The 23,370-nt window shown below is 38.8% G+C and overlaps 1 protein-coding gene and 1 long non-coding RNA gene across 3 annotated transcripts in view; one reads left to right on the top strand and one right to left on the bottom strand.

The window, feature by feature from the left end:
* Nucleotides 1–151: 151 nt before the first annotated feature.
* PNPLA4 (patatin like domain 4, phospholipase and triacylglycerol lipase) overlaps nucleotides 152–23,370 on the bottom strand; it is a 48,049-nt gene continuing 24,830 nt past the window's right edge. For both annotated transcript variants that reach the window (XM_075853980.1, XM_075853981.1), the window contains exons 5-7: nucleotides 13,550–13,615; nucleotides 4,168–4,320; nucleotides 152–3,155 (exon numbers count right to left, since the gene is read on the bottom strand). In XM_075853980.1, coding sequence (XP_075710095.1) covers nucleotides 2,976–3,155; nucleotides 4,168–4,320; nucleotides 13,550–13,615 — 399 coding nt within the window. In that variant the 3' untranslated portion in view covers nucleotides 152–2,975. The remainder of the gene's footprint in view (nucleotides 3,156–4,167; nucleotides 4,321–13,549; nucleotides 13,616–23,370) is intronic.
* On the top strand, nucleotides 1,333–14,452 carry LOC142743323 (uncharacterized). The gene is made up of 4 exons (XR_012881543.1): nucleotides 1,333–1,691; nucleotides 9,681–9,773; nucleotides 13,570–13,633; nucleotides 14,376–14,452. It is a non-coding gene; the product is annotated as an uncharacterized LOC142743323 (long non-coding RNA).

Raw genomic sequence — 23,370 nt, 5'->3', positions numbered from 1 at the left:
CCAGGATTTCTCTTGGTAGAGTGGCCAATATTTCTTTCATGAAGCACTCTTGTTGGCAGTACGATGAAAATAGGTTTACGTACTACCACTATCCACTGTCAAGGGACAAAACAGTACACAATAAATTTAAAGAAGTTCGGACAGTACACAATTGTAGTAAATAAAAAAATGTGGGACGTTTATTGAATCTTCAGTGTCACAATAATTACAGCAGCAATGTTTTGAATGGCTAGCGTTCTTGATGGTGGTGTAGACTAGGACCATCATCACCTTTAGAGGGTGGCTGCAATTCTAGACTAAGAAATGGACATTTTTGGAACAAATGTTTTAGAAAATAAAAATTCCAAAAAACAAAAAAAAAATATGTTTCTACTTGTGTGGGATGAAAGTTTGTGATAATTGTAGATTTATTGCTGTAGGTATTGTTCCATAGGTATTACTAAATTCCATTGTTTTTGCAGTTGTATTAAATACGATAATAAATATGCCATCTTATCAGGGGTAATCTACAGTATATACAGTGAGAGACTGGAAAGACAGAACTATGAGCCTCACATGCAACAATAGAACTTCACATTATAATCAGGTTATGGTGGCAAATCAAATTGAATGATCATATTATACATTTTCACACACGTTATACAAAGTCAATTGTTAGGGTATGTTCATGCGCAGTTGTTTCAGACAGAATTCGGGCGTTTTACGCCTCAAATTACGCCTGAAAAAACGGCTCCATTACGCCTACAAACATCTGCCAATTGCTTTCAATGGGAATTACGATGTTCTGTTCCCACGAGCCTTTATTTTACGCGTCACTGTCAAAATACGGGGCGTAAAATGACGGCTCATCAAAAGAAGTGCAGGACACTTCTTGGGATGTTTTTGGAGCCGTTTTTCATAGACTCTATTGAAAACAGCTCCAAAAACGGCCGGAAAAAAAGCTGCGAAAAACGCGAGTTGCTCAAAAACTTCTGAAAATCAGGAGCTGTTTTCCCTTGAAAACAGCTCCGTATCTTCAGACGTTTTTTATTAAGCGTGTGAACATACCCTTAGACAGATGAGTATGTAACCTGGGACCCTACTGATTTCCAAACTGAAGGGGTTGATACATGTACTTTACCGTTTTATTCATTTTAATGAGAATACCATACAAGATGCTCAGAGATTACAAACCTCTCTATTTAGTGATCAGTGGGAGGCCCCTCATTGCTAATACATAAGAGAAACACGTCACATCCCGCTTCTAACGCGCCGCTGCATTGTTTACATGTCGTCATAGTGATGTGATGCCCATGGTGTTGTTATGTCAGGTAACCACAGCAATCCCAATATGCCATAGTGGACACAACAACATAGTACTTTGCTGAAACTGACCGTTGTAGTCATGTAACTTGATGTCAGAATGAACACCACGTCACTAAGTAGAAGTGTTAAAGTACCAGTCAAGGGTTAGCCGCAGGTGTATATAAACTTTTTGGATTATCCTTTTAAAGGGGTTTTCTAGAATTTTGCATTGATGGTGAAAAGGTCACCGTATTCAATGGGGCGCTGCAGACCCTTCACCGCAGTACCTGACATAGAAAAGTCAATTTGCAGTACATCATGTAGGCCAGCAATGTAAAAAAAACGGTAAATTATGCAGATTTATGCTGTTCAGTACAGTACAATACACCGCACAGTTAAGAGTCAAGGTATGTTACGTATCATTGCCTGCATTTATTTTATAGTTTCTTGGCAATATTTATATTCAATGTGAAATGTCTTTGCACAAAGAGAAAAATTAATGTTTATCATAAATATATAAGCAATAAAAACTGGTTACTCCTCTCATATGAGATGCAGACTGTATTGTGCGTAATTACAGCAATGTTCTTTAAGAATATTAGAAAAATGATTAATACTTTTCATTTTAGAATAGGACCGTTATTCACCTTATATTTCAGAGAACAGATTTATAATTGAATGCTGTATGAATTTATCTCTTGATAAATGCACTAATTTATATTTATTTTAATACTGTTATTCCAATGACAGAACCGTAACTTTGCCAGCTTGTAAGTTTATATTTTCTTATTAGACACAGTCTTTAGTTTAGTTATAACTTCATATTTCCCAACATCATTCTTCATTGCTTTGGTATGTCACTGAGGTAAGGAACATTTCAAGAGCCACTGCTTAAAGTTAATGTACTTTCAATTGATTAATGAGGTTTCAAACCTTGGAGTGAAGCCATGTGCACAGAGCTAGTACAGAGGCACGGGGAGTCCCTGTGGCTCTCTAGTACGAAGCCACAGGCACTCCATGTGCCGCCATATGGTGTCTCCGTACAACAACATATTGCAGAGATATTCTCCCCAAGAAACAATGCTTCCAAGGAAGACTCTCTCCATAATATGGTGTCCGATTGAACATGGCACAATTTTTTATCTGTTGAATTCTGTATGCCTCTGTATGAAATCAGAGGAAAACAGAGGTGCAGTATGCCCCCCTAGAAGTTTATTATGACAGATCTTAAAGAAGAGCTTTCATGATAATATGCTGCCCTTTTTAAGCATATTATAATTATGGGTCTGCTGAGCTATTATAGCAAACGACAAAAATAAATAAATAAAATAATTGTGCCACTTGGTCAAAAGCCATTAAGAAATAATACAGTGGACTCATATTGTAGTTATGAGTCTACTGTACTGGCACTCCCCACCACCTCCCCAATGGTTGACAGCCACTGTGTATACAGGCAGAATCATAGGAGCCTTTAATCATTAGTGAGGAGGGTGGGAGGAGGTGACAAGAAGCGGGAGGAGTGCTCTCATTACTACAGCGGACTCATAACTATAAGCTAAGCAAATGACACAATATTTTTTGTATTAATTTATATAACAGCCCACTGGGTCTAGCATTTTAAAATGCTGCCCTTAAATAGATAACAGATCTGCTCTAATATGAAGAAAAAAAGTCACATTGCCATTTAGTAATCAAAAATGATGTTGCTTAATTGAACCACATTCAGAAAGGTTTTCATTTGGCTCATACCAATCCTCTAACTGTAAAAACTTCACTGTATCTTGAAACCCTTCTTGAAAAATTAGCTCCATCTTGGCTCGGCTTGGTGGAAACAGTGTTTGATTGAGTCTTTCGAAATTGGCAGCCGATAGCTGTGACAGAAGAGGGGACAAAGATAAAAATTTACTTATTTGTCTAACCATTCTCTAGTCACTTTAAACAATCTACTATATTGCACATTTTCTGTTACAAACTTGAGATTTTTACAATATTTGCTAAATTAGGTTAATGGTGTACATGAAGTATTTAACTAACATTCATCCCAATGAACAGAATTTGAATTAAGAATGAGGAAATAAAATATTTAGTTTCTAAATTGTAGCAAAAAGAGAGATAAAGTTTACAAATTTAAATAACATTTGATTGCCATCCTTTTTAGAATGACTAGTGTGTCCCAATGAATGTAACAGTGTTCACAAATTATTACCATAACGAGACATTCTAATTAGTTTTTATCCTTTATATCTATCCCTAGAAACTCTATCTATTATCCATTTTTCTGTCTTATTATTTTACAACTGGTGTCGTACAAACATTATTATACACCATTAAATTGCATATATTTTGAGATTTCTGATATGTATGTAAAGACTACTGTAAATATATAATTGTTATGTTCTGATAGGCTCAGCAATCTCCACTTGCCAAACTGATCTATCATAGATCGCTTCTTGAAGAAGTTACTCTTCCTGTGTTGACTCTTTCCGTACTATGTGCATTTGATCAGTGCAGGCCATAGTAATGGCCTAAACTACTCCTCTTAGCCACGTATAGTGGTGCCTATGTTCACATGCCTACATCTGAAAAGAGTATTGTTGGTGCTAGTATGGGCCTGCATAGATTATGTGTGTAGTGTACCAGTTTGAGCAGAATACATCTGGCCTTTACTAGTCATGATTGTGTCCAATGACCTGCTGCTGAGGATGATAGACATCCATAGAGGACCCCGCAGTGCTCGGCAATCAGGTAATTTTCCAATTTGGCATGAGACAATTTTTTTTAGAATGCTGGATTGTCAGGATGTCAAGACCATTGGGTGCTGGATTAATGACATTTACTGTATGTATACTGTATATACACATGCACACACACAATACAATTTACCTGTATTTTCTGTTTACCAATTGTAAAATACATATCGAAATGTCCATTATCCTTTGGGCATATGTCTTGTTGACCACAAAATGGTGATACTGTAATTGTCCGCCCAGTCGGCAAGACAGGTAGACTGTTTGTGAATCCCCCATCAAACCATTTCTGTAAGTAAAAATTTCAGAATGTTTAACAAGACTAATTGCAAAGAAAAATAAACACAAAATTTGGCAAACTGAAGTATATGGGAATCTTATAGAAGTACTGACAGTGTATTGACTAAAAAAAAAAATGTTAATAATCAGTTGATACAAGCCTATCTTACTTATGGTAAACCAACACCAAATAAAATGATTATTAGGTGGTATTAATTTTTTTATATTTTCTGATGTTTAACTAAAATAGAACCCAATAGGGAAAATGTATCACTATTGTCGTAAGGTGCCTCATTAAATAAATTAAATAGCACAAATCGCACCAATTGTATTAAAATGGCACATACGGTATTATATATTATATGCAGCATAATAAATATGTAAGGCACTTTTCTCTTCTTTACATCACATCATGTATGGTTTACTTTATGCCAGTATTTTGCAACAAAAAATCGTGCACTTCAGTAATACATTTGGAGCATTTAATAACTCCTTAACCCCACCCCCCTTTTCTGGACATTTGAATCTCTACTAATATGCAAAAACATGAACTAACAAACATGAATTTCCAGCTATACATCCTTATGTTGGAACCAATAATTACTTGGTATAGTATCATATAATTTAGCTTGAGGCATCCATTCATAATGCTTTCTGTATTACTCTTACTTACATCTTACTTTGTGACATCACACGCTTTAGGAAACATCACCTCTACATTGTGTCACTCTTTGGGGGAAATTTAATAGGAGTGGCGTTTCATACGCCAGTCTTAATGAAAAGGAAAGTTGAAGTAAAATGTGACACATTAAGAGTCTTTAGTCTCTTAATAAATGTGTCACATTTTACTCCAACTTTTGTTGTCACATCAGTGGGCGGGGTCGTGCGCCACATTTGTGGCGCAATCACCACGGCCATGTGCCTTACATTCCCCCCACAATAAACGCATACAGATGTAGCACAGTTTATCTTGACTGATAACTAGCTGCAGCGTTATATCGCACACAAAAAAACATTGAAAGTTATTGAAAAAGTGAAGTTAAAGTTTCTTTGCCACTGTGTATTTAATGCTTTAAAAGTCCAGATAAAGAGTGCCACATTTGTGCTCGCCACTCCTCTTCTCCTCTCCCCTACAGAACCTTTCAGCATTCAAGAGCAACTCATACAAGGTCTTGATGCTAGGCAGGGTCAGGGCCTTATATGCAGCACATCACTTCAACGTCATCAGTGCTGCATCTTATAATTTCCTGATGCTGCCCAGCATCAGTACGTTGTATGAGCCGTGTGATTCTGAGGGAGCTAGAGGGGAAAAGAGGAGCATGAGGTGAGCAGTACGCGCCTCTACTTTGCCACGCCCCAAAGAGTGAACTCGTCGCCAGCTAGGAGTGTAAATTTCCACCATAATTTCCGTAAATTTTCTGCCTTCAATTATAATAAATTTGTTGGACTCCTGTGGCCTCGTCCCCATTTTTGAAGCCCTGCCCCTTCACACAAAGGAATCAAGAGATGTGTAAAAAGGCCCTTTTGCGACTTTTGTACGCCAGAAAACTGACTTAAAGGTTGGTAAATTATCCGCTATGTATCTTTAGAATAGATTACATATACTTTGTAACATCCTGTGTTTCTAGGAGACACCACTTCTACTTTGTGACATCACGTGCCACTGGGAGACATCACCTCTAATTTGTGACATGTGCCTCTATGAGGCATCACCTCTACTTTGTAACATTATGTGTCTCTAGGAGACATAAAATTTTCTTAGTGACATCATGTGCCTTTAGGAGACATCACCTTTACTTTGTGACATCATGTGTCTCTAGGACACGGAAAACTCTACTTTGTCCCATCGTATGCTAATACAAGGAATAAACTTTCTGCTTAGTGACATCATATGTCTACATTAAACACCATTTCTGCTATCTACATTAGATAGTATTCTTGTTGTGTTTTATCTATTGGCGCCTTTATACAAGTTTAACAGGGTCTCTAGCAAAAACTATGGTTAACAAGCAGAACAAGTGGTAGACCCTTTGACCAACTCTAGCCTATTGTTCCACTTGAACCATAAATGACCAGTCCAAATTGAATTTATATTTGTCATATAAAAAGATCCAGCTCATTGGTAAAAGAGAATTATGCTCAGAAAAATGAAAGGACACAAAATAGATGGATATCACAGACTGGGCCAACCCTAAGGGTCTGCAACCAGCAGGTGTAAGGGAGCACTGCACTCGTTCCCTTTTCCTGCTTGTGTCTTAGAAGCACTCGGGCCCGGTGATTCTGCAGCTGCCTTTCCGCCCGGGCGCTTCTTCTCACAGTGGAGTCGCTACCACTATAGCAGCCATAGCGGCTGCTAGCGGTGATACAGGGCATGAGGGCGCCTGTGCCGTCCGGCTGTGATGCCCGCCGGGACCGTTGTGGCTGCTGCAGTGGTAGCAACATCACATTTAATAGTATCTGCATCCTAAGATGCCATTGAATACCATGACAGAGCAGGGAGGTATCTCCCTGCTCTGCCATCTACTAGGCTACTGGCCATTCGGCCTGCAGCCTATCAGGTGCAGGGACAGGATCCCTGCGTAGGCCGGCATGATATTGTCACTGGATTACGCCAGCCTACGCAAGGATCCCAACGTCGGCATTGTGGAGCAGCTCCATTTGTCGTGGAAGCGGGGCCTAGGTAAGTTTAAAAAAAAATTGTTTGGGGGGGCACTGTCTACAAGGGGGAGGTGGGGTCTGTATTGTACTGTCTACAAGGGGGAGGTAAGGGGCTGTATAACACTGTCTACAAGAAGGATGTGGGGGAGATTATGCCACTGTCTACAAGGGGGAGTTAGAGGGATTATGCCACTATGTACAGGGAGGCTGTATGTCACAATCTATAGGGGAGGACTATCTATAAGGGGGGCTGTATGTGGCAGCAAGGGGCAGCATTATACTGTGTGGGGGCCTCTAAGCGGACATTACACAGTGTAGGGGCACTACAGGGGTACAATATACTGTGTGTGGCACTTAGGGGGCATAATACTGTGTGGGCACAATTAGAGTCCTTGTGTCCTTGAAGGAGTTATAATATATTATATTATTAAATATTATTATTATGCTGTATAGGGCAGCTATGGAGGCATTATACTGTGTGGGGGCACTAAAAGAGCATTATACTGTGTGGGGGCACTATAAAGGGGATTATACTGTGTGGGGAGCACCATAAAGGGCATTATACTGTGGGGGGCATTATACTTTTTATATGGTGCATTTTTGTTATGATGGGGTGGGGCACCGAAAGATAATTTTGCATGGGGTGCCAAGTTTCCTAGGGCTTGTCCTGATCACAGAAATCATTAACAGGCTACTGGTAAACTGAATTACCCAAGCATAAGAGAGAACATTGCTGATTCTTGTGGCCCAAAATAATAAAATTACTTTTACTACTAAAAGGTTTTTATATATTTTTACATTTAAAATATATTTTACTATGTATATGTGCGATAAACAAATAGCAATTCATTTGTATCATTGTACTTTATAGTGTGTTTATTTACCTGTTTTTTTATACTTTGCATATTTATGAACAAATATTATTTATCTCATAATGTTATTTCACACTGAAAAACTAAATGTGCATGCAAAGATTTTGTGCTGGACTATTTAAAACCTATAATTCATTGCAATTGCACTGAACATTAAATATTGTAATCAATTCACATTGTAATATTATTCACATTAATAAATGCACGTTGTCCAATAGCGTAATGATGCATAACAAATGCCTGTCAATTCTTCTGGGTCTTAATTATTGTGTATTTTATTCAGCCTTTCCACTAGTGAGGTATTCTGGTCATGAAATCTTTATGCACTCTGTTTGGTGATTTACTGTAAAATTCATGCCATTCCCAAAACATGATATGATTAATAAAACATCCTGGATTGAATTTTACTAAAACCAAATATGTGTTACTTTTAGGCCATTTCACAACATTACTGAAAACTAGTAAGAATATGAGTATTATTAGTACTATAAAGATGCAAACTTGATTTGTGTTAAATTATAATGATTTAGAGACGACAATAAATTTAATAAACAAGGAAAAATATAAAATTAATATACAAAATAAAAAAAAACAAAAAAACATTGCTATACTAAAAGTGGTAAAAAAGAACCTTTATCTAAGGGACACTACATTATAAATGCCAAACATTGGACGTGAAATAGCTGGCCAAAGACGCACAAGAAACACAGATACAACAATGTACACTGAGAGCATTGCTTTGCTAAAGGTTGAACAGCATTCAAGTTGTGACTCAGACATAAAAATCAGTACCTGCCAAGATAATGCCACAGAAGTAACAGCAGAATTAAGGTAGGAAAGTGCCACTGATAATAACAGATGTATATAAGATGAAAAAAGCAGCCCTCTGAGCAGACATGTCATTTCTGAATCTAAGTTCTAACTTAAAAATTACAGTTTGGATAACAAATAAAGACATCCAACATGCAATTCAACAAAGGTATTCTTAAATGAAATAGGATCTGTGTAATTCGGCACCTACGTTGTGCTACAAGCTAAGGCCAGTTACTGTATGACCCGGGACTGGTCCAGAGCCAATCTCATGCAACAAGTTATTAGCCGATACAGCAAAAGTGGAGGAAAAAAAAAAAAAGTTGAGCAGTTGCCCATTGCAACCAATCAAATTCCTGTTCTAATTTTTTCGGGGCCCTTTTTAAGAGGAAGGAAATTTGATTGGTTGCTATGGGCCACTCACCTACTGTGTCTTCTGCTAGAAAGAAAGTTGATTTCTATGTACAACTTGTACGAGGTTCAAGTAATGTGTATATCTGTGTATTGTACATATCGAAGGGGACATCTACATGGATTTTTATTGGTCATTATGAACACTGTCTTTCCTAGCTTGAAGTTTGGCCATGTTCACACCTTGCTGCTTCTACTGATTTAACCTTCTGGTTGTTCTGTTTGCATTCTCGAGGACTCTTAATTTACCTTAACTATTGCATCCATTGCTCTACTTTGATTTATAGGCTTTATAGCTGATGATGCTTTGGTTTGGCCTTTTTTTCACTTTGTTTATAAGTGCTCTTGTATTTCGGTACCCCTCACCAACAGAGGAATTTCTAAATCGTCCCTCCACTGTAGGAGGAGTATTGAATGCTTTGATCTCTGGTATTATTATACCTGTATTATATAATTGTTTTTTCTTTTCCTCATCCAGGTCTTGTGTTACCTGGTTCTCTTGACGAGTGTATTTGTTGTTTTATTCTTGGGTGTCTAATTGGCTTTTTGTCTTATATTGGTATTGTCCTCACCCCGTCCCTCTTGTGTCTCCTTCTACCTGACCACCACTTGGTCACAGATATCCTGATCACAGAATTGCCTGGTACATCGTCCCTCTACCATCCTTCTAACTAAGCTTTGCCTGCATCCCTGCCTATAGGATATCCTCTGGGTGAGTAACTTCCTCTACTATTTGCCGCACTTACATTTCCAACATGTTAAATTGTGTTACATTAAATGTCAGAGGTCTCAACTCTAATGCAAAACGGCGCCTGATGCTCAATGAGCTCAGAACCCTGAAAGCAGATGTGTTTTTTCTAAAAAAAAAACACTTTGATTCCTCTGGAACATTTAATTTCGCTCGTAGACACTATCCGACTGCCTACTCTACCACCAACGATCATAAGAGAGCCGGTACTGCCATTTTATCATCCATTACATACCCCTTGCAAACGACCTCCTCACAACTAGATGCCAATGGCAGATATGTCATCCTCCAAGGATCACTACGGAGTTCCCCTATTATTCTTTGCAATGTATATGTCCCTGACAACTCCCAGATGCGCTTTATTTGTAGGGGGCTTGCTAAACTGACTAAATTGCTTCCAGCAGCCCTACTACTTGTAGGTGACTTTAATGTGATCTTCTCTGACTTGGTAGATACCTACATCCCACTCAAAGCAGACTCTCCTCAGACTTCTGTAAACTCATATCAAAATACGAAAATACTCTTTATATGACCTATGGCATATTAAAAATCCCACTGGCAAGGCTAACTCCTTTTTCTCACCGGTATATGGAACCCATACGCGTATTGATTACTTCTTTAATATTACCCCACTTTTGCGTATGATGATGGATGCTCATATGGGCTCTGTGACAAGGTCATATCATGCCCCAGTCTCTTTATCCCTCAAAACTTCCCAAGTCAATACCAGAGTGTGCCATTGGAGGCTGAATGAGACTCTAATGAAGAGGCCGCAGCCTGGGGAGAAACTACGCTCCCACATACAACAATTATTTGATCAGTTTCTTCAGAAACCTATCCTATGGGAAGCACACAAGGCTGTCATGAGGGGATACTGTATTGCTTTATCCTCTTGTCTTAAAAAGTTACTACTCTTAAATTAACTGAGCTCCAAACTCGGCTGAGGTCTCTGGAATCTGCTATAGCACTGAATATAAACCAAACGTACCCTTAAACAACTAATTGACGTAAGAGCCCAAATTAAGGATTTATTACTTCGTAAAGTGTATAGGATGCTCCTCTAGCTGACAGAGTCCTTGCAGTCCCAAATATCCTCTAATATTATTGGGCCTCACATCTACAACGTATCCCAGCATGGTCCACACTAGCTGCTTACATTAAATGGATGGAAATTGAAAAACTATGTTTGGCATAATTTCCAATTACCAATAATTTCCTACTAGGTCCCATGATGCACACCCATGACGTATGTAAAACGAGTTCTAGGAGATTTCCCCTATGTTCTACGAACTACTCCTGGACATCTTTCTTGTTTCATCCACACTTTCCTGATGGCCAGATGGCACAAATCCCCAGATCTTGGTTTAACAAAGGCTTGTTTTACTTTGTAGACATAGTCAATCACACTTACCTGGAAAATACATCACTGAGTGGCTACAATACAAAATCTCCCTACCCATACAGAGTAAATTCCACTACATACTCATAATGCACTATGCCAATTCTCTCTTCCGTGGTCACCCAGTGTCCATCCTTACTCAGTTTGAATGCTTATGCCGGCTGGGCACCTCCACTAAAGGCCTTATTCTGCTATCTATAACATTCTGCTTAATCCATCTCCTGACCAATTGCCCAGACACTCTTAGGGTATGTGCACACACACTAATTACGTCCGTAATTGACGGACGTATTTCGGCCGCAAGTACCGGACCGAACACAGTGCAGGGAGCCGGGCTCCTAGCATCATACTTATGTACGATGCTAGGAGTCCCTGCCTCTCCGTGGAACTACTGTCCCGTACTGTAATCATGTTTTCAGTCCGAGACAGTTGTCCTGCAGCGAGGCAGGGACTCCTAGCATCGTACATCACTATGATGCTAGGAGCCCGGCTCCCTGCACTGTGTTCGGTCCGGGACTTGCGGCCGAAATACGTCTGTCAATTACGGACGTAATTAGTGTGTGTGCACATACCCTTACATGAAGCGATGGGAGGGGTATTTGGGAAGACTGATTTTAGCTGTCACATGGCAAACTATTTGGAGGAGAGATATGCACATATTTATAGGGAGAATCAATATAATGTGTTGATGCACTGGTACCATACACCTGATTTCCTTCACCACCTGAACCCAATGATCCCTGCTACATGCTGGAGATGTCAAAATGCTAGGGGGTCTTGTTTCAAATTTTTGGGAAATTTTCAAGAACAGGATCCTTCTGGGATGTAGTTAAGTGACTCATAATCGATACACTTCAATTAGTCATCCCCTTGGATCCTTTATCATACCTGTTGAATGTCCTGCCTGTCCCAATAGGGAAGCTTTCCCTAGCACTTCTTTTTTTCGCTGCTGAAAATAACCTGCCCCTCCCATGTTCACTGATTTATACTCCAGGATTCAAGATATTAGATGTCTAGAACATCTTACGGCGGTGATTTTTGATCGCTTAGAGGATTTTTCAAAAATTTTTCACCAGTGGGATGTGTTTTCTATTACATATCATTTGTAGATGGTGACAATTGCCCTCCCAACCTTTTTCGGACTGGAATGGTAGGTCAGGATACCCTGCAATCCATCCCCATTTGTCCCTATTGTATTCCGTGTCTCGTTGCTTGTGTCTTCTATGTTTTTCATCATACTGCTCATCACAAAAGCAAGTGAATGGATGCGCTCTATCTGGTATATTATTAGTGTTTATTTGCCGTAAATATGCTTAACTTGAAATGATGCAATACTGGCAGTACTATATTGATGTGATTATCTACCTACCTTGTTCATGGTTATTACTGCAGCACATTATTTGCTTCCTTTTATTTTTTGATTGTTATACTTTTTCATTGTAACTAAAAAACCCTTTTAATAAAAACACAGTTGAAGACAAAAAAAAAATCAGTGTTGTTTCAACGCTGCCAGTACCCACTTTTACTTGGTCCTTATTGTTTAATATCTATGTACAATGGCATGATGTCTATTAGATTCAACGTTCATGGACAACAAACTGCACATAAAAAAAAAAAAACACAAAAAGCATCCGAAAACGCTGGCAATTAAAAATCTGCCTCAGGATTCCTGGAGAAATTTTGTGGCAGATTTTTTCTGCCTGTCAAATAACTCAGTGTGAACTAGGCATTATTACTTCAGCATACTAAGACATTTTGGACAATTGTATGCATTCAACTTTGTGGGAACAGTTCGGGGAAGGCTCCGTTCCAGCATGACTGTGCCCCAGTGCACAAAGCAAAGTCCATGAAGGCATGGTTGGGCGAGTTTGGTGTGTAAGAACTTGACTGGCCAGCATAGAGCCCTGACCTCAAAACCTTTGGGATGAGCTAGAACAGAGATTGCGAGCCATGCCCTCTCCAACATCATTGTCTGACCTCACCAAAGCTCTACTGGATGAATGGGCAAAAACTCTCACAGGCACACACTCTGTAGAAAGCCTTCCCAGAAGAATGAAAGCTGTTTTAGCTGCAAAGGGAGGGGGATGGACACTCCATATTAATGTTTATGGATTTAGAATGGGATGTCATAAAAGCTCCTGTAGGGTTAATTTGTATGTGTCCCAATAGTTTTGTCAATGTAGTGTATATCTAGTTGTAAGTTGTGGTCTCCGTATAATTAGTTTTTAATGCATTAGTCCTAAAAGATTGAGGCATTTTAACAGATTAGGTCAAATAGGTCAAGTTCGTAAGGCAGCACATAAAAATCAATAAAAGTCATATTCACTGTATTGATCATTACCTGTCCCTTGTACTCAACAGCATTGATACCGGCATAGAGAGGAACAAAACTACTTGCTAGAAGTACCTGCAAGAAATAGAAAAGGTTTTGTAATGTTCAATTTAATAAAAGTTTAACAGCACAGTGAAAGAAAATACGATTTTCTATCTAGCAAGAGTCCCTTAAACACCTTTACTTTAGTGCAATTACATGAAATTACCACAGCCATGCTTAAAATAGGATTGTCTTTTTACTGCACTAGGTGCCATACAATCCTATATTAAACAAGAGCAGGAATTGTAGTCTTGAGCTATGTAATATAGTTGGAGGTTATGAACCTCGCCATTGCCTTGTTATATAAAAGGCATGAAATAGTAATAAGCTGGAAATTTCATACTAGCTCTCATTTTTTTACTTCGAGATATAGCTACAATTCTACATTATTCAAGTTATGGCACTGTCAAAAGAGACGGTTAACCTTGGTTTTAACGTTTTTTTTGGTTTTTTTTTCCCCATTGACTAGAACCTTTTGTCTTACTGTGAAATTACTGTGTTAATGTTTTACATAGCAAACGTCTGAATTATATTCAAGACAAATCAGACCCCAAGTCGCTATATTTTGGTATATTGTCAGAAAAAAGATTAAAATATGGAAAACAGTAAATTTTAGGTTTAATAATTGGCAAAGTAGGAAAGTCTGTTCTTTTATTAATAGGATATGGGCTACAAGAGGTACAAAACATGTTATTCTTTAAGTCAGACTTGTACACTGTATATCTTTGCACTGGAAAAAATATTACCTAAAGGAGTTAAATGAGATTAGAAAAACATATCTGCTTTATTTCAGCATCTCAAGAAGGCAACATAAGTCAGCCTGCAATCTGTACTTGAACAAGGAATTAGCCATTTAAAACTGAACAGCGTGAACTTGCTAGGATGTTTGGATGTGTAAACCCATCCGATTCTGTGTTAGTGTCCAGCTGTGAAGTGATGACATGTTGGATAGACATTAAAGAAATAAAAAAATCAATAGATATTTTTTGCTTTAGTAGAAGAGTAAAATCATCCAAGGTTAGCAACAATGCACAGAAGAATGACTAAATGTGTCCTCCACAAGTTTATTTACCATGGTAACGCAAGTAAAATGTATTGAAAGCTCTTAATGGAAGGTATTTAATTATAGAATGTTAGAATAAGTTATGTGGAACCACGGTGGAGAGCAGTGATGCCAATCTGACGTCCCTCATGTGCCTGAGGTGGGGCCACCATGGGAAAATAAATTCCCCATATGGTGCAGCTGCCTTAACCAGGATAATGATCAGAAAGGGCCGTTCCTGTATGCCAAGTGCTCTTCTCACCCATATATAATAAAATAGACTCCCTGTTTTCTCTTCTGCTATCAGGATACTTCTGTATCTTTCCCACCTGCAAATGTTGTGTTGTTTGTATGTTTTTTTGTACATATATCTATGTATGTGCTCTATTATATACCTGTGGACTGTGTTCCCTTCATATACATTTTGCCAAAAACAACATGTTGGTCAAGAATACATCTGTGTAAAAAAGAAACGCGTGTGTGTGTGCGCCTACCAATTTACCGAGTCCTCTAAGTGTGATGTGTGGCTTGCCCCCACAATATTTTGGGTTTACCACCACTGGTTTAGAGTATATAAATAAGGGCATTATTCTTTTCTATGTTGAATGCAGAGTAAATATTATTGTTGTTATTATTAACCTCCTAATGACTGGCGATACGCCATTTTCACGGCGGTCATTAATGGTCCTTATTCTAGTGATGTGTATTAATGGTGGTGTAAAATAACAGTGGCGGAAGAGATCGTGCAGTCAAGTACAGCGTCAGAGACAGCCAGGCACCCACAAGAGAAGGCATAAATTATATTTAGCCGTTTCTGGCTTCCCAATCATTCTTTACTTAGCACTCATATGAACGCTGAATAAGCAATTGAGGCAGCACCGCCGATGCTGCTTTGGTCCCAGTGATCACGTGATCTCAGGGTTCAGGTCACATGATGAATAAGGAGGCTGATATTGTTAAAAATGCAACTGCTAATTGGTAAAACAATGGTTAAAAATTAAAGCCCTTTCTGCCACTCAAAAAAGATACAAACATGATTTAATAACCTGAAAAATAACAAAGTTGTAGCTGTTTAACCAGTACATGAAGAAAAATAGGAAACAAAACGTGTAATAGTGGGTATTAAGTAGTTAAAAATCCAAAAGAAAAATAATATAACTGTCTATGGTAGTACATCTCTTTACAGAATACATTGTCAAGTTTAGTTTAGTCACATAGTATGATATCTGAGATGCATAGTACTTCATAATATAAAGGGAAATACACACAGATGTTTAAGTTGTGTTTCCCTTTATTATTGGGATAAAGACTTTCATCTAGTGTAGTTTTCCAGATCTCATCTCAAGAGTCCTTCTCAGTGGGTCTCAATGGGCATGTTACTTTGAGTCTGTTGTAGAAACAATAGGTGGCTGTGTTATCGCAAATTAAAACTGTAGTTGATAAGAATATCTTTGTCTATGTTTGAGCTGGGAGCAACAGAATCAGCAGGTAATGTCTTACTGTTTTGCTTTCAAAATAGAAAAAGGAAGAGAAGACAAAAATGGATGTAAAGATTTGAGGATTTCAAATCAATGGAACTAGTATAAAAGTAATCTTGGCATGTGTTCTAAATTATTTAAGCAAAAGAAGCCTAATACAAATCTAAATAGAGAGTAAATATATATATATATATATATATATATATATATATATATATATATATATATATATATATATACACACACACACACATACACACACAAAGTTAATAAAAAAGTGTAACCTCTCAAAAAAGTGTGTGGGGTGCGGGTCCTCGCTAGACATGTGACCAGTGTCCCAAATTCTCAACAATATACTGTATACCCAGAAACGAGGCAGCACTCAGTAAATAGTGAAAAAATTATTGGTTGGTGAATAGACGGATCCTTCTTTTTTTCACTATTTACGGAGTGCTGCCTCGTATCTGGGGATATATATATACACAGTATATATATATATATATATATATATATATCAAGATCAGTCCTGTACCATGTTGATCTATCCAGAGTATGAAGAGATGATAAGTCTTTTAGGAGATGGACAGCATGGCCCTCTGTCTGGATTTCACACTTACATTGCCTCCTTGGCATGCACTTATTACATCTTAGTTCCCGTTTTCTTAGCTCCCCCCCCCCCCTTGATTCAACCCTTACATCCATATCCCACATCATCCTGTTTAGACTATTGCTACCTATCATTGTGGAAAATTAAACTCTAATTCTGTTCTGCTCTTTAGATTATGGTAAACTACTTATGAGTACTTTATTCTGATGGCCCTGTAGCGTTAGTCTGCTTTTTCTTTTCTACCATACTCTATTTAATGCGTATGTGATTGTTGTCTTTTTTAATCGCATGTTCTGTATTCATACGTTGACTAGATTCTGTAGGTCTAATTTTTCATGAAAAACAAATAAAAATAATCCATTCTACTGCTAATGTTTAATGTCTATGAAATGTGTATAGCTATATGCACAATTTAAGCAATTTCCAGCAATGGGTGTTGCTAAAATTGGCAAAACCAACCTATTAGAAGATAAAAAGGAAACAAGGATTTCTCATAGTTGGTTTGAAGTGACACATGCAAGCAGCTACCAAACTAATGTCACTGCAAAACTGAAATTTCTTAGATTAGTTTCAATTGACTATACCATTTTCAACAACTATTCTACTATACTTCAGCGGCAATTTCAATTGCTATATGCCAACATGTATCGATTTAACAATCATTAGTGCCCAACAAATCAAAGAGTTGACAATACCTGCAGTACAACCACTCTTTCTTCTGTTAAATTACCACACTAATATAAGGTCACACTGCACACACAAACCTCCAAAGGCTTTCATTTAATAAAGCGCACATTGTAGAAATCCTTTTTCAGAACTAAAATGGATTACAATAATTTATGCCTTACATAGTGTTTAAGATTAAAAAAAAGAAACAATGTCCATCAAATCCAACCTATGATCCTACCGTGTTAATCCAGAGTAGTGCAAAAACCCTTATGAGACAGATGCCGATTGCCGCATTAGAGGTAAAATTCCTCCCCGACTCCAAATATACCTATCAGAATAAATCCTTGGATCAACGTCCCATTTCCAGAATCTAGTACTCATAACTTCTAATATTATATTTTTCAAGAAGGGCATCAAGAGCCTTTTTGAATTTGTTTAATGAATTAGCCATTATAACAGCGTGAGACAGAGTTTCAAAGTCTCACTGCTCTTACAGTAAAGAATCTCGATCTATAATTATGGGGAAACCTTCTATTCTCTAGACGTAGAGGATGGTCCCTTGTCACGATTACTGGCCTACATGTTAAAATACCATTAGACGGATCTCTGAACTGTCCAGTTATATATTTCCACATTGTAATTACATCGCCCTTAGGCCGTCTTTTTTCTAAACTGAATAACGCCAGGTATGATAACTTTTCTACTTTTCTCGGTACTGCAATCTACCCATTCCCTTAATTATGTTAAATTTACAAACTATAGAAATAGCTATTTATATTATTAGTAAATACAACTGACAGATGCTAATCTACCATACTAGCTACATATAAGTATGGGATCATGTGTCTAACAAAAAAAAAGTTATTCAGAAGGTCAAGACAGCTATAAAAACGGTATTTACTGGTGCTGATTATTTTCTTTACAATTTATAATCATTATCATCTAGTACTTTTCCTACTGCATTTATGAGCTAAACAAATTTATGAGATGGAGAATGTCAAGGGCAGTGTGTAACGATAAGGGTCCTTTTTACAAATGGATGTTCCCTACAGAAAAACACAATATTCTCAGCATCCAAAGCCCCCGCATGTTTGACATTAAGAAAATGATAATAGATAACAGTAAATAGCAGCATTTAGAATATTAGTGTTTTATAGTATCTAAAAGTAGCAGCAACAAATTCATAATTTTCCTATTCTAAAATGTTATAAATAATACACAACGGAAAGAGGTTTCTACATTTTCATGGTCTTAAAAAATACTGATGAAATTTGTATCCCTCTTAAAGGCTATGTACACTTTTGAAAGTGAATTATTTAAAAAAAAAATCATTTTAACTTTTTGAGATAAAGCTGCTCTGTATCCTGTATACAGCACAGTTGTATCTTGCGCTAAGACCTGAATGCGTTCAGTGTTAGCGAGACACGCAGGATCCTCCTGTTATCCATCACATCTAAGTTCATAACTTAGATGTGATGGATAACAGCTCGATCCTGTATGTCGGAGACACACAGGACCCGCTTTCACTGAACCCGTCAGTCCCACAGACCTGAAGGGTACAGGATTCAGTGAACACTACAGCTGCTCTGTATAGAGGATACAGAGTAGCTGTATCTTAAAAAGTTAAAATAATTTTTAATAAAAACTAATTTGAAAGTTGCACGAAACACACTGACATTTTTATAAAAGAAAAATCACTTTTAAAGGTTTGCATAGCCTTTAAACGGGATGTATAATGGAGACATCCCCTTTTTCCTTTTTAAAAAGAAAATGATCGTCACATGTCCGGCCTCTTTTACCCTTTCTCATCAGCTGTTATGCCCTGTTATGTATTTACTGCAGTATTAATGAACGAAATCTAAAACTTTTTATGTATTAATAAAAGGCAGTATATAATCAGAAAATTACACCATTTTATTTAAATCAGGTTTTTATTATAAAAATACAGTACCTTGTTAAAGTATTTACCCCCTTGGTGTTTGTTTTGTTGCTTTACAACCTGGAATTAAAATTTATTTTATGTAATGGACATGATAAAATAGTTGTTTCTGTGTCAAAATCAGCGCCAGAAAACTGTTTAAACTGACCCTTATGCCCGTTGCCCACGACAGAGTGCCACTCAGGCCGTTTTTCGCGGCATACGAGTGGCACCCGATTTTTCACAGACCCATTTACTTTAGCAGGTGAAGACAGACCCGACTTTCCGATCCGTGGAAAGATAGGACGGATCACTGACAGGACCAGGCCGGCACACACGGTCGAGAGCATGAGGCATTACTGTTTCAGATATAAGGATACATTTAAAAAGCAAAATTCTTAATTTTAGCAATTTTTGTTAGTTTAGCATAATGTATGTTTTTCTGCATTTTTGTATTATTTTATTGAGTAAAAAAAATGGTTGAAGAATTACTAAGGAATTGAGTAATCCTTGATTTTATTATTGTTTTTTAATTTATGTCACAAAAAAAGTTAAAACTAAACTAGGGGATTGGGACACTGAAATAAAGTTTTACGTGAAGTAAGGTATTAAACAATTAAAATGTTAAGGTCAATGTGGAAGCAAAAGGAGTGTCCTTTCCAAGATTTCCAATTAGGGAGACATTAAAAAGTCCAAGTGAGAATAAATTACTTGGTGCGTACTGTACATAACCACATACTTAAGAGCAAAACGGTGCCTCTTTTATGTCTGCAGCTGCTGAACCCTACTGCCTACTACTTATTACCATTACACTAAAAATTACAAAAACTCAATCTACTGTAGAAATGATCTTATGTGGGTTATATAATAAGCTTTTTAAAAGGCAATTGGCAAAGGAATACTTCAGAAATTACAAAAGACTTGTAGTAGAGTTTTCACAAAGTCACCTATTTTCTGCAACTTTCTACAGAGTCTACAAGAATATTAAATTAAAGAAGATTTGTCATCACATTAGGCTGCATAGTATGCTATTAGCCCAAACGGCACAATTTTTGTGCCGCTTGGTTAACATAGCCTAATAAATAATACAGGACTTCCGGGGGCGGGAGACTTCCGGGGGCGTAGCATCGCACATGACCGCTTTTACCAGCGGCTCCTAACAGCCTCTTCAATCTCCGGCATATCAGCACCATCCTGACCGCGGTGACTGCAGGCCTGTCATCCCTGCGACTGCCGTGAGTAGAGGGAGTCCCTTCGGCCTTATCCCTGGAGCCGCAGGCGGTGCAACGCCAAGAACTGTGTGACGACGGGAGTAACCGCCGCCATCTTGTAAGGCCACGCGGCGGTGATTAGTCCTCTTACACTCCTGGGTGAGTGGGGACGCTTCGGGGGAAACCTTCACACGGATCCTAGGGGAACCTGCTGATCGCCCTAACTACTACTAAGCCAACTAAGGGGTATTACAAGAACGGCGGGTATTAAAAGACCGTGCAGCAGCGGTTGTCCTGCACACATTTAAAGGGGACACCTCAGAGGAGATCTAGTCCCTTCTTTACTGACCCCAGGAGACCCCACCGCTCCCCTAGACGCCACGCCGGCTACATCGCAGCACACTGGAAAAGCAAGTGAAGGCAACCTGCACTGGCCCTAACTCAGCCTGAAACTAGGCATTGGGGAAACAGAAGCCCTGAAATATATTATTGGGAGAAACTCACTATGTGGGCTACACCCTGGACCCGAGGGGTCACCCCATGATTACTCTCTTTATCGATACGATATATGCTGCTTTGTTACTTCATACTGGAAGTATGATGTCTCCTATTTGGATCTGAAATACAATGTCGCTAATGTTTTAATGATCATCTGAATCTTGTTGGACAACTCTCCCTCGTCGGCCCTTGATATCCTGCTCTAATACGCACTGTTGATGTCTATTCCTCCCAACTAGCAGAGGGGATTGTGTCATGGATAAATACCTCACAAAATCATCAAAAGGAAGATTGACTCGCTCTCAGACACCCCAGTACTGGACGCCCCACGCTCCTCTGCCATGCATAAAACTAAGGTCACCATGAAGGGGGACAAACTGTCCACTAAACCCACTCATGTCAGGGTGCATTCTCCACAACCGCCCTCACCACAACTCTGACATGGATTCCCTTCAGGCTACCCTGGCAGCACAGGAGGTCAAAAACATACTACTGCCTCTCTTTGACAAGCGCCTGGATATCCTGCACACGTCTAACTCGGTGCTGACCCAGATCACCTCAAACTCTCAGAGGATTGCGGACTTAGAAGTCAAATTTACTTCCTCTGAACATACAATTTCAAGCCTGGAGGACACCTTGCATCAGAGCCAAGCCACAACTCAGGCACTCAGGGCCAAACTGGAGGATCTGGAGAATAGGGATAGGTACTGCAATCTGAGATTTGTAGGTATACCTGAAACGATGACGGCTGATCACCTGATGGACTACCCTAGCAAAGCCCTTCCACAGGCACTTCATTTAGACCTTGGGCGAGATCCCCTCATGATCGAAAGAGCACACAAGCTGCGCCCTCCTTAACCTAATTGGGGAGCAGGAAACGCTAGAACACGTCCGCTCATTGCTAAATACATAGACTGGGCAATAAAGAGAAAGTTCTGAGAGCTTATAGAAACCAGAGGGACTTAACGATTAATGACTCCAAGATCCTGATTATCTAGGATTACTCTGCAGCAGTCTCGCAAAAAAGAAAAGCCTTTCCATCTATTTGCCGTCTGCTCCATGAGAGGAACAGCCGCTTCCAGCTTCTATTCGCGGTAGGGCTGAGAGTTCAGGATGACGAACGAATCCACATTGTGAAAGATTGGACTTTTACGGACGCGGCAATACCAGCTATGTTAACTTTTTTTTTTAACATTGCTTTCGGGAAAAAAATGGGAAAAGGTTTTTATTTTTAACTTTTAATTTTTTTGTTTGGAACATTATAATCTTTATCTAACTGTTTTTTTCTTTTTTTATTAGTCCCCTAAGGGACTTGAGGCAGGGCTTCAAAGGAGTACAAAGGTGTCAGACCTGGGGGCCTTTATTAGCCATAACCTCTTGCCATGACCTCTGTAAACAGCCATGACCTCTGCGGGGGGGGCGCGATGGTGTGTTTTATGGGGTGTGCCCGAGTCTAACAATTTAAATGCCGCGGTCGCAATTGACCGCAGCATTTAATGTGTTAAACAGGCAGAATCAAAGAGAACTTTGATTCCGCCAATGCAGTGAGGTGTCGGCTTTGTAACACAGCCGTCACCTGCTGTGTGTGGAGCGCGCTCAGCCCTTGAGCCCGCCCCATACTTCCCCATACTGGCTGCCACGTACCAGTACTTGACATGTCGTTACGGAGTTAATCTGCAAATTTTAGTGGAAGGAAACCCTTATTAGTTAACGTCTACGCCCCCAACCAAGACCAACATATCCTCTATGCAAACGTTTTTCAGATAATTTTGGGTCTCCCCGCAATAACGTAATAATTGGCGGAGATTTTAATCTAGTCCAAAACGTCTCTTCGGATCGCTCCCCACCAAACTCTCAATCTCAAATGGCCACATCTTTCCTAGAATTTTTGAAGATTCTCTTAATTTGTGTGACCCATGGAGAATAGTGGATGCTGGAGCTAGAGAGTATACATGTCACTCGAATACACATGAAACATTTTCACAAATAGATTACTTCCTAATCTCCACCTCCTTGTTTGACTCACATCACACCTCCTGAATCTATCCGATTACTATCTAAAACCATGCCCCGAGTACATTGTCTTTTCCTCCCCAACTGAGAAATCTAAATTTTGAAGATTTCCTGCCTGCCTTACAGATTCCACTGATTTCCAACAATACCTCCAAATGCACTGGGGTAATTACTTGGATGACAACATTTCACAATGTGATGATATTCCTCTGTTCTGGGCTGCATCAAAGGCTGTTATGCGGGAATATGTCATCAGTTATCTGTCTCGGAGACGGAAAATACGTAGAGTCCGCTTCAACGCCTTACATAAATATCTGTTAGTGGCCCAAAGGACTTACACCAATGACTCTAC

This window comes from Rhinoderma darwinii, chromosome 2 (assembly GCF_050947455.1).
Source record: "Rhinoderma darwinii isolate aRhiDar2 chromosome 2, aRhiDar2.hap1, whole genome shotgun sequence".
In the NCBI taxonomy this organism is placed as follows: domain Eukaryota; kingdom Metazoa; phylum Chordata; class Amphibia; order Anura; family Rhinodermatidae; genus Rhinoderma; species Rhinoderma darwinii.
Note: the sequence above shows the minus strand (reverse complement) of the source record. Positions and strands in the feature narration are given on the sequence as shown.